The sequence below is a fragment of the Dreissena polymorpha genome, chromosome 10 (assembly GCF_020536995.1).
Source record: "Dreissena polymorpha isolate Duluth1 chromosome 10, UMN_Dpol_1.0, whole genome shotgun sequence".
Classification (NCBI taxonomy): Eukaryota; Metazoa; Mollusca; class Bivalvia; order Myida; family Dreissenidae; genus Dreissena; species Dreissena polymorpha.
Window position 1 is genome coordinate 47389154 of NC_068364.1, and position 12786 is coordinate 47401939.

Sequence of the window (12786 nt, forward strand, 5' to 3'; positions counted from 1 at the left end):
TAATGTATGCTTTCAAGACCCGAAGGCAGGTACAACACAAACCCTAGCATGCACTGGCCACATTCCGGACACAGTCTGTACGAGAAAATCCACAGGTTCTAGGGTTGGCACTTAGTGTTCACCATGACACCAGAAACAAGAAGTTGGTGCACCTCCTCCACTCACATGACTATTGTGTACCTTATAGCGGTGCCCTGCTCCTGGAAACATCAATTGCCAATGCTGTTGTAGAAAATACAAGAGAGTTCAATGGCCTGTATGTACCACCGTTCCTCAAGAAAGGGTCGTTTGTGTTCTTTGCTATTGACAACACTGACTTTGCAGAGGACACAGCTGATGGGAAAGGAACCACACATGGGACAATCACAGCTGTGTATCAAAAGGCAAATGCTACTGGAGAAACCATCGCACCCAGCCTGGAACCTCGTGAGGCAAAGAACCTATCGGTTCTTCCGTATCATGTTTCCATCAAGCCATGCAGCAAACCAAAGCCTGGGCCAGACAGGAGAGCGAACAAGTTTGTGGTCGACAACACAGGTGTTCCTGCATCATATGAACTGACCAACCTAGGTTGGGTAATAGCTTCTGCTCTTTCTAGAGCAAAGGAGAATGGAGAACGGAGCCAATTAACAGGTTGGGCAGGATTCAAATCGCTAGTGTTGGTTGGCCAATCTCTAACCCAAGTTGGTGCACTACCACTGCTGCCAGAAGTTGCACACGAGTGGTCTACGATGCTGACTGTGATCCTGCAAGCGTCAGAATTGAAGACGCTGGTCGTTGGTGAAGAATTCCCTACAGTGATTACATTCGACACGGCCTTGTACGAAAAGGCAGTGCAGTTGCTGGATGCAAGACTTGATCTGAAAGGAGGAGTTGTCCCCAGACTGGGTGAGTTACATACTGTGATGGCTGCGCTGAGAGCTCTAGGAACCTCCATAGAAAACTCAGGGATAGACGATGCATGGGTTGAGGCTGATGTATACGGCTCTGCCACAACAAGACAGATCCTCAAGTGCGCCCACTTCAAGAGAACCCTTCGGGGGCACATCCATACTTACATGGCTCTAAGCCTCTATATGTACTTGTCCTGGAACAATTCTTCACAGAGAAGCCCAACCTTAAATCCATTTGCTTGATACCAGCAGATCAGGCCCACGAAGCTTGTGCAAAAACAGCAGTTGTTTGAAGCACAAATCCAGGAGCCGTGACTATGGCCAATGACGAGCTTCTGCACACCCTCACCAACGAAGATGTCATTCAACAGCTGAAAACGTGGGAAGCACAGAAATCTACAAACGCGCTGTTCAAGTCCTTGATGAACTACATCCATCGAGTTGAAACCATCTTGTACTTTGTCGAGGCATCCAGGAATTCAGATTTTGTTCTCCACCTTCAAGCAGGGGAGGCACTAAGCAAGCTGTTCTTCGCCTTGGATCGAATAAGATACAAGCGTCTCTGGCCACGGTACATCGCAGACATGCATGAGTTGAAGACAAGTCATCCACAAACCTGGCGTGAACTTCAAGACGGAAACATATCTGTCACCAAGAGTGTCATCCCATTTGTCTCTATTGGAGCAGATCACGCATGTAAACAAATTAACAGGATGATGAAGATCCACTCTGGGTTAATTGGCATTTCTAATAATGCCAATGCTCGTCAGTGGTTCTTCTTGGCCACGCCAGAGATGGCACGTCTTTCAGGAGAATTCAAAGAGCAATTCGATGTTGCTGCTGACAAGCCACAAGAGCATCATCATTTACAACCAAGTGCCGTCAGGAAAGAGCATGAAAATGTTGACCGGATAAAGGCTGCCATACTTAGTCATGGCAATCCTTTCGCTGCTGAGGGTGACCAGCTCTACAACTTCATCACACATGCTTATGTTCCACAAGAGTATGTCCCACAGATTCTGAATATCGATGATACCAGCCAGAAGCTCTATAAGGATTACGTTGCAGAACGCATTAATGGAGACGTCAGTTTGTGGGCACCAGTCAAGAAGCAGAATAACAAAATGTACATATCAGGAAACCTAAAGCAAACAGTCAAGATCCGTGACCAGTCAGTCGATCTGAAAGAAACGAAAGACCTGAACGGTCGTTTGATGGTACTAGCTACATCAAACCGTGACATCGATCAGAAGAATGCTATTGGGAACTATGAGTTCACTCTTACCCCTAAAGCACTGTTTGCACCTGATGGCTCGATCCTTCCATGCAATGAGTCAAAGCTGATCCATAGCATCGAGAACTAAAGCAAAACGAATGAAAATCCTACTGATGCTCAAGCAGCAGAAACAACAGAACAGACTGATTATATTGTCGATGCAGTAACTCCATTTCAAGGACCATCTACGAGTCGGAGAATCGCTGTTGTTGAGGGAATGGTGCTAGTCCAGAAGATGACAACGAAACCAGCGACAATCATCACAGTCAAAGATCTCGGCCAGCATTTCAATGACCACCTCATGACCTTGACAGCAGGATCCGATGAGATTATCCTGGTCTTCGACACGTACAAGTCAGACTCCTTGAAGCAGAAAACCAGAGAAAAACGACAAGGCAAAGACCCTGTTCAATACCAGATTGCGGATGACACAAGCATCAAACACATACCAATGGGTCGCTTCCTATCATGAAAAGACGAAAGCTGATCTAACAGTGTACCTTGCTGAGGCAACACTCAAGTACAATGCAAACTCTCCAAAGTTAGTCATCGCGTCAGCAGCAGGCCACACTAGAAGCAATCGGAGCATGCAGTTTGACTCAAACAAACATGAGGAAGCTGACACACTGATGATCAGCTTAGCAGCGGCAGCATCACAACGTTGTCCTGAAGCACAGTTAGTCTTCTTCACCCCGGATACAGACGTCCTGGTTCTGGCTATTGCAGCCTATGACAAGCTCTGCAAAAACACATCGATGACGATGGTATCAGGAACCGTGGAGGTATGGCCAATCTGGAGAGCGCTAGGAAGAGAAAAGGCAGCAGCATTACCGATATTCTACGCGTTTACTGGAGCAGACAATATTGGTCGATTCTCAGGAGTGGGTAAAACGAGGTGGTTTCAACACTACATCAAGGCTGAAAGGGACGTAGTCAGTGCACTGATGAAACTACCGGAAGATGGTGACCTAACGCATGATGTATTAGAAACATTGGACAGCTTTGTATGCCTAGCGTATTGCCCAAAAGGTATTCAGATTGCAAGTATTCCTGACCTAAGATGGCATCTGTTTTGCAAAAATCTGGCAGAAAGTAACAAGTTGCCTCCAACAACTGGTGCACTTGAGGAGCACATTGAACGTGTGCGAGTACAGAGTAGAGTTTAGTACCAAGCCACTGTCATTTGGCAACAGCAGTTTGACCCATTCAAAAATGGCTACCATCAGGACGAAAAAGGCCATATACTCCCTATCACCACCAAGGTTCTACCAGCTCCGCAGGCCATTGTCGAGTCAGTCAGATGTCAATGCAAAGCCAATTGCTCAACCCAGCGGTGCTCATGCAGAAGAAATGACTTAACTTGCACCGGACTTGTGTGGAACGGACTGTGAAAACGACGCGGACTATATTGTCGGATACGAAACACAGGACAGTGATGACAGTGATGACGAACTTTAAATGGCATATTCTGTAATCGTGTATGTTTGATGCCATTGACTGCCTGTGTATATTTGGTTATTGACTGCCTGTGTAGATGTGAATGATATGACTGCCTGTGTAGATGAAGGCATTAGACAGGATTTTGTATCAATAACATTTTTATTAAATAAAATATTAACATATTTTTGTATCAATGGCTGCTCCCTGGATGCATATTTCCTGAAAAAAGAAAGAACTGTTACAGTCAGAAGTCTGATTATGTAACCAATGGATTCCTTGTACCTGAACACATAGGTTTAGTATATTTTAAAAAGTTTTTAGGGTTATTAGAGGCAGAAATAGAGTAAAAAATGTATTTTTACGGCGGCCATTTTGAAAATCCAAAATGGCGGCCATACAGGTATCAGCGCAAATGTAAACATTGATTTTCAGATTGACCATGTAATAATCTTTCCAAAAATGTATAGTTTTGCTAATCTACCATGATTTTGAACGGAATATAATTTATTGACATTGTGAACCTGACTATAATGGATACACCAAACTCACAAACTTAATTGTTTAAAGCACATTTACAGACATGTATTTACTGAAAACGGCGTGTTTTCGACATTAACGTTAGCGGGCTGTAAGCGGTTTTTTTAAAAGCTGCAGACGAATAAAGTGTTTCTACTTTTGTATGGTTACATGTATTTGTGTAATGGTTATGCTTTTCTATTTCAGGCGAGGATACATTTTTGTATCGATCCAGAGATGGCGGCGTCCACAAGTATGATTGCAAGGCAAACATAACGCAGCCTTTGTTTGATAATTCTTCATTCGTAAGTAACCTAACTTTATTGTTGTTATGTATGAGAACACTGAAACTCAAGACACACTATTAGGAGAGCGATTGTTTAGACCCTATGTAAGTTAAGTGATCAATAGCCTGTACAGTGCATGACCACAGATTGGAAGCCTTATATAATACGGGCGTCCCTCCTGTCTGCATGACAAAACATAAATCCAGCAATTAACATAACAACGATTAAAGTTTTGGCCACTTACTCAAAACGTTCCGTGAAAATCGTAAATGTTTAGCAGGTTGAAATACGTTTCAACCATCAAACGTGTTCGCGAAGGAAAATATTACACAAAAGTGTAAATGATCATAATCGACATCTTATCGCTATTGAATTTACTCACAGAGCTTTGAAAATGACGATTTAATAAAACTAAGTATATTGCATATTTAGCAAATATTTGTTTAATTGTAAATACGTTATCTGAATGTTTTATAACACTCTTCTCACTCTCTCACGTCAAGCACGCATACCTCTCTCACTCGCTCACATACTTAATCACTCCGTCAGTCACTCACTCACTCACTTACACACAAACACACACCCCTTTGTTAGTCTCTCATGCACTCAGTCAGTCACTCACTTACTTACACACGCATTCACACTATAAAACACTCTCAATCACTCACTTAATAGTTTACTCACGCATCGACTCAGTCGCTCAATCACTCACTCACTCAGTCACTCATTTACTCAATCTAATTATATCAACCTTTCTCATTATTGCTAATTTGATCGACCTCTTTTTCTATGAGTATTTATTTTTCTACATCCCTTTTATTCCGTTAAATAAACGCATTTATACAATTTTAGAGAGTATTGAATACAGACCAGTTCAGCATATCCGCCGATGGGATGTTTGCCCTGTTCCAGTATAACATTTATAACGTGAGTTGAATAAGCTTATCTAATGCATTTATTTAAAGCTACTGTATTTACCATATATTTAAAATATTCATAGTGTAATGGAGTTCATCATGTAGCTTTATGGCGTGTTATATACATGTATGTTATTGTAGTTTTCTTACCAACCGTTCTACATATAACCGCCTTACCTTCGAATACAAATGTATTTTGTGATTGGATCATAATGGTAAATATATAAGTGTTTTAGCATATAAAACAACTTGGCGACCAAAACACGTATCTTCGTACCATGTAAATCATGTTTATTGCAGGTTTACCGACATTCCACATTATCCAAGTATAAAGTCATCAATATAACCACGAAGTAAGAAAAGTTAAATCCTTTTACTAAACACGTTTGCTATAAGACATTTAGTGATCAAATATTGCTAAAAACTGTCAATACAGTTCTATTATTTAATTAATATCCATTTGCTGATATATTCAAATGAACGCCATTTTATCCATGTTTACACTTAAGTAGTTGCATGTAAATAGTAAAGGATACAACATTTAGACGTCAACGTAAATCGTGTACATCAAATTTGAGATTAAGTAGTTGAGATTGAAGTCGTTGTGATATTGATAATGGTGGTTTTGGATTGGTAATTAGACTCAAACAATATTAGTTCAGCATAAAGAAATATGGTAACAAGTAAAACAACATTTAGAATTGTTTTACATAAAATGTCCATTAAACACGAGAGTGAATAAAACTTAATGTTTATCATTTAAATTGATTTAAGGTGAATGTACACAAATGTGTTATCTGTTTCGTCTGTGCATCCCAGGGATAAAATAAATCATAACACAAATGTCATGCTTGAAATAGCACGGCGAACCCGTGTAAAGACTCGATAATTTAAGTGTAATGTATCTTTAGAAATTGATTTAATTTTTAAAACGTCAATGTTACTTTTGAAGACAATCACATAGCCTTGTGGGCCATCATGGAGACCAGTTTCAGACGGTGCGTTGGTCCCCGGTCGGGCATAGTTTGGTAAGAAGTATGTTGGGGTTTGCGTCACTTAACCGTGTAAATACACATCACAACACGTCATAAAGCCGATACAAATTGAATATAATTTAGTACATACATTTTGAAATTAACAACTTATTTTAAACGTCTTTGCATTTTCATGTTCTCTTGGATTTGATCGACAAGTACTAAGTCGAAATTCTTTATTTTGATTCACAAAACAAGTCACGTATTTCATTAATTTTCACTTCTTCAGGTATGTGTTTATTTGAGACAATGTTCGTGTTTTCATTTAATTAAGTATTTCTTACACACAAATATATTATTACACATGTAGTAACGTCATCATGTGGTCTCTTTTAAATAAGTAGCCTTCGTGAGCGTTTTCTTACTTCCATTATGCGTTGAAACTCAGATTTTCATTCAATACGTCACTGCTATTTTTACTGGTATATACATTAGCTTTCTAACCCAGGTGCTGGTGCAATACAACGACCTTTACTGTATGCGTTAGCTGTCTTACCCAGGTGCTGAATCAATACCATGTCACTGCTGTATATATATATATATATATATATATATATATATATATATATATATATATATATATATATATATATATATATATATATATATATATATATATATATATATATACAATAGTTTCTGACCCAGGTGTTGATTCATTACCGCGTCACTGCTGTATCTATATACGTTTGTTTTCTGACCCAGGTGGAATTGCAATATCACGTCACTGCTGTATCTGACCCAGGTGGTGATTTAATACCACGTCACTGCTGTATTTATATACGTTAGTTTTCTGACCCAGGTTTTCGTACAATACAACGACCTTTACTATATGCGGGAACCAACACGCAGAGATGTCATTCAGCTCACATTTGATGGCTTTGGAGACATCGAGAGAATCTTCAACGGCGTCCCAGATTGGGTTTATGAAGGTACGGTTTATTTGTATTTAATGTAGGGTACTTAGTTGACGAAATTGTATTGAAACGCATGTATATGTTGAAGGTTCGATGGTAATATGGTATTACAAGTATTTTGGTTTAATGCATACATTGCTTGTAAATATACTGGATAAAGATTAAAGCAACAATCTTTAGATTCGAATGGTAGTAGAAAAGAGAACAATATTACATGTTAAGTCATTGAAATGGTAGAAGAAGAGAGAACAATATTACATGTTAAGAAACTGCAAAGGATAAAAATGTGCATGTAAATATTTACAAAAATTTTATGATGTGCTAATTCGGTTTCAATAAAATGTAATATACGTAACTGAATTCATACACAATTGTCTTTTTATTCCTCTACACACAATGTTAAAAGTATGTATTTAAAACTTTACACATTAGTTACCAAATATGAGTGTTTACTCTTATGAACCATATTTTGATTATAAAGGAATGATAAAAATAGTGAAAAGGGTTATTAACAGCTGATTAACAGCTAAGCTCGCCGTGGCGTTGTGGATATGGTGTCCGCCTAGCGATCTGGAGGTCACGGGAACGCTCCCTACTGTGGGAGCGTTGTTAAGATTTCCCAAAGACACCCAGGAATTGGACTCGAGAGCGTTGCAAATAAGCAACAACAAATGCAATCGAGCTTAAATAAGAAAAGAAAAAACAGCTAGTAAATTTTTAAAACAACGTCAACGGTTTAATGTCGCTCAGAAATCAAGGTCACGTATGAGTTTTACTCGAGCGAACATATTTCTTCACCGTCTTACTCTTAAGTATATCGAATATTCACATGTACATTATGTCTGAATTAAAACTAGCCTCTTGTTGGTGGATTTAAATCATTTGAGGTCTTGTGTATTTACTTGCAGAGGAAATACTGCGTTCTAATTCAGCCTTCTGGTTCTCTCCCGACGGCTCGTATATCCTTTACGCCTCTTTTGACGACAGAGATGTGATGACGTACGAAATTTTGATGTATGACGTCACTGGTGACGAATTCGGCAGAACTGAACATCTATCTTATCCGAAGGTGAAGACTTTGGAAATGTAAAACAACATATGTTTACAAAAATAAGTGCGGTTTGGACGAATGAAGCTTAAATCAATAGTTCAATATCAGCCAATAATGTTCTTTAGTAAAACAATACAAATTAGTTTCAACTAATTAATTTGAGATTTTTTGTACAAATCAATAATCACATTAAAATCAAAAATTAGTATTTTTTGCTTATTTGATGACGAATACTTAACGTTTACTTACGCTATTGTTATAGCAATTGACTGTTCACAGTCAGACTAGTATTAGCAATGTACCGTTTAATAAGGGGCACTTCTCTACATAGAGTCGTGTAACATTTCGTATCACATGCCGTATACATTATTGTGAGCATTCATTATTTGGGGCTTTGTTTTCAGCCAGGAACGCCAAATCCGAAAGTAGTGCTAAAGGTCGTCCATTTACTTTCTAACACAACATCAACGATTCCGGTTCCAAGTGAGATCAAAAACATGTAAATATTACTAATAATGTTAATAAGATTTATCGTGCCTCTACAAGCTTATGACTCATTAAGTTGTCAGAATATGCCATGCTGTTTCAGTTCTACTGTTGTTGTTTTTTCAAATAGTCAATAAACGGATTAAAAACATGTCTATAGCATTACATGTGTTGATTATACAATGCTGAGTGTCAGATGCGAAACGAATCAGCCTTGCATCGTTAAAATAGTCTTCACTATATGGAGTGAGATAGGTTCGAAATAACGGTTATTAAACCATTACAAATTGACACGGCCAATTTACTACCAAAAAAAGCACAAAATACGGACATGACGTTATACTCGCGTGTGGTACTCAGTCACTTACCCACCATTCATAATACTACATAACCGGAAACTATATATTTTATATAGTTATTTTAAAAGTAGCACTAAACTGAATTCTCGTCATAGGTATCAAATTGTGCTTAAATCGTGTAATCTGCTATAATTTATTGAAACCCAACATCCAGAGTTCATATTCGTTCGAGCATTTTAAAGGCAGGAAATACAATCAGCTATGCAATAACGGCATAATTCCTCACACGTGGCACACCATTGTCCGCCAAATGAACAAGCACCGTTTAGCGACAGCATCTTTTATTAGTGTTGGCAGTAGTACTAAAATTTAACCGCGGTAGGAAAGGCATCTTTTATTATTAGTAGTAGTAGTCTAAAAAGTCTAATAAGTTTCTACTAGTAGTAGCTAATAAAACAGGATCGGGTGCACTTACCTGTGCAAATATTGTATTTTAATGCAAATCCAAGTAAATAACCTTAAATAATAAAAGCGTCTTGTTTTCAGCGATTACTACTTTACTGCCGTCACGTGGCTGGATGAAAGTCACGTGCTGGTCACGTGGATGAATCGTGCGCAGAACATGTCCATTTATCACTATGCGAGGCTAATGGAGCCTCATGCAAAAAGGTAGATTATAACATGTTAGCCCTAGCACTTACTGAACGCATATTTTTATTGGGCATTTACAACTTATGTTTTCTCTAACAGCCACAACGCGTGTGTCTAAGAGTATGTTGAAAAAGTGATGATGTTTTGTTTAGAAAAACAAAACGCCGTTTAAGAATTAATTAAAACACTTCAAATGATAATCTGCAAAGCTCAGCGGTCAAAGACCATCTTTGGTTGCAGCGATATTTAATGTTCAATTTCAAAGAAAAAAATCTTTTAATTTTGCAACCTCTGGATTTTCTATTACTTATTCTATGGGTGAAGTTGCACGTGTGTGTAATATTGCAACTTGACTTCGCTGCAAACATGCATGAAAAGGCTTCCAGAAATACTTCAATCATAAAGTAACATATTACAGTTAATGAACTTGGCGTATTGAATATAATCTGTTAAAATATACTTTACATATTTGCTATTTAAACTGTGTTTACTTATAAAATGCTATTGTTGCCGACTACGGAATAGTTGCTTCGTTACCGCTACATTCACAACGAACATATACATGTAGATACTAATTAAACGAAATACATGTTTGCAATCAAGCATAAAACGGAAACGTTTTGACGTTGTTGGAAATATGATCGAATCGCTCTGGTTTGATTAACAAAAGTCAATGACAGTGTTGTATTTTTATAATTGCTATCAATATCATATATCCTTGATGTGTGTTACAAAATTGATGTAATTTACTTCCCATGGAGAGTCGTTTTTTCATATACACTTTTCAGGAGATTTGTATTTCAGAATTTGAGAGTGGAATCAACAACGGGTTGGGTCGACTTGGTAAGAAATGAATAATTCTTAAATGTTTGTTATTTTATATCATAAAAGCACTCTTCTTTACTGATTTCCGACATTAAAGGCGCAATCACATATATTACAATGTCATCACCTCGCCGTGATTACGCTTATGCTGAATGTTATGCATGGATATATTAAAGAACCTTCATGACGAATTATTGATTTGTGGACTGCAACCCGGTTGAATAGGGCTCAATAGATAATACAATTTAAAGATAATTAATCTAGATTTAATAATAAATTTTTACAACTTAGATACATATTTTGACGCATATGTAGTCCCTAAAAAAGTTAAATTTAATTAAAAACTTTGTTACTAGATAAAAAAAATAAGCTTCATTTCCAACCCTTAGATACTGATCAGCAGCAAATAGCATAAACCCTTAACAGACTGCGAGTTACTCGCACTCAGTTCTGGTTGTATGCTGCTTGCGCATAGCCATTTTTAGTTTGCTTCTAAGTGTGAAAGGGTTAATTATCTCGTAAAACAACTGCAATAACACAACTAAGTATAACTATAACAAATGATTCAATGGTGTTATGTTATGGACTCTTATGACAGGCATTATTTCAACAAATGTATATCTATAGGTGATCTATTTCCTAGGTGTACTAGTGTTTAACAAACAAAACATACAGCACCACTGGCAAACAACTATTAACAGCAAAAGACAATAATTTGGCAATTATTTTAGCTCCTTGCTATTTGCTCATGTTAATCAGGAACGACACTAAACATCTAAATTGAATTTTTGCTTAGAAGATACTTTCTTTAAAGGAAGGAATAAATGCCGAAAATATCGTTCCTGATTAGCCTGTGTGGACTGCATACGCTTATTTGAAACGACACTTAAAGCACCTGCATTAAGCTCTGTTTACCCATGGCGAGCCTCATTTTTATTTTAAACAGTTTCGCCCCGTGGTGTTCAAGCCGGATGGTAGCAAGTACTTCCTGCTCTTGCCGCAAACCGACGGCACCGCCGGCAGCTTTCAGCACATCGCCATGGTTGACTCCGACAGCGACATTATGGTGTTATATTCTTAGCTTTATTAAATATAGCCACATTGAAACTCCGGGGAAACTACCAGTATATGAATTATTGTAACAGTTTATTCAATTTTTAAAGCAAGAGGCAAACTGCATAAACATACAAGACGCTTTATACACCACAATTAAACAGATAACAAATTATTTATTTCAAAAATCAATTAATGTTGACATGGAATGGTATGTTTAATGCACAGAATTGGAAGTATTAACCTTAATTAAAGAAAGTTATTAGATATGTGTCGAAACTTACCGAACCCTGTTGCTTGAAGAGAATCAAAAAATGAGCATCGTGTCGACGGGTACAGTTAATAGACTGTAAGATGTGTATGATCATTGAGATACTAGTTCCGGTGACCCTAACTGGATTTGCAAATACCATTTAAAATGGCCCGTTATTATTTAATTGTTTGCCCATACTTATTCAAACTAATAATTTCGTGGTCTTGAGTAAAATGTGACTTATATAAGCTTAATAAGAATCAAGCTTTGCCAATAAAATTTACGAAAAACTGACTTCATTTCATCAAAAAGGTAAATTCGTAAATTATATGAGATGAACGTCCCGGGGAAAGTCGCAAAGCACATATTAGTCTGTTAATAAAAGTTAAGAGGTATGTCTGACTTACACACCGGTAGCCAATGTTGTGGAGGATTTCTCTTCAATAAGACCATGCACTGAAAGTATTTATTAACGTCTAGTGGAGGGATAACGCAGCAAAATGTCGTGGACTATTGACAAAGATCAAAGCAATTCTTTGACAGCTTAACAGAAAAAAACAAAGTACGGTGTTTTTTTGCATAAACCGGACACAACAGAGTATAATCAGACGTATTCACCAAGGACACTGTTAACTTTACTATAACCATAAAGCATAATGAAGCTGGGTGGTGAAAAGTGTGCAGCCAGTTTGGCACGCGAACACAGGACCTCCCGATTTCAAGGCGTGCGCTCTCCCAACTGAGCAAACCGTGCCGTCAAATATCTTTCCACCAATACAGCCGAAGGAACTGAATTTAAGCGGGATAGCTGGAAAGATGTTAAGCGGCACTAGCTCAGCTGTAGACTTGTATGCGGAACGTCCCTGGTTCGAGTCCCGGGCTGACTGC

General features: G+C 38.0%; 1 protein-coding gene across 1 annotated transcript in view; it reads left to right on the top strand.

The window, feature by feature from the left end:
* LOC127849332 (dipeptidyl peptidase 4-like) overlaps positions 1-12786 on the top strand; it is a 145341-nt gene that overhangs the window by 103281 nt on the left and 29274 nt on the right. Inside the window, exons 4-8 of the mRNA XM_052382063.1 lie at positions 4333-4430; positions 5265-5339; positions 5630-5682; positions 6282-6357; positions 7166-7295. Coding sequence (XP_052238023.1) covers positions 4333-4430; positions 5265-5339; positions 5630-5682; positions 6282-6357; positions 7166-7295 — 432 coding nt within the window. The remainder of the gene's footprint in view (positions 1-4332; positions 4431-5264; positions 5340-5629; positions 5683-6281; positions 6358-7165; positions 7296-12786) is intronic.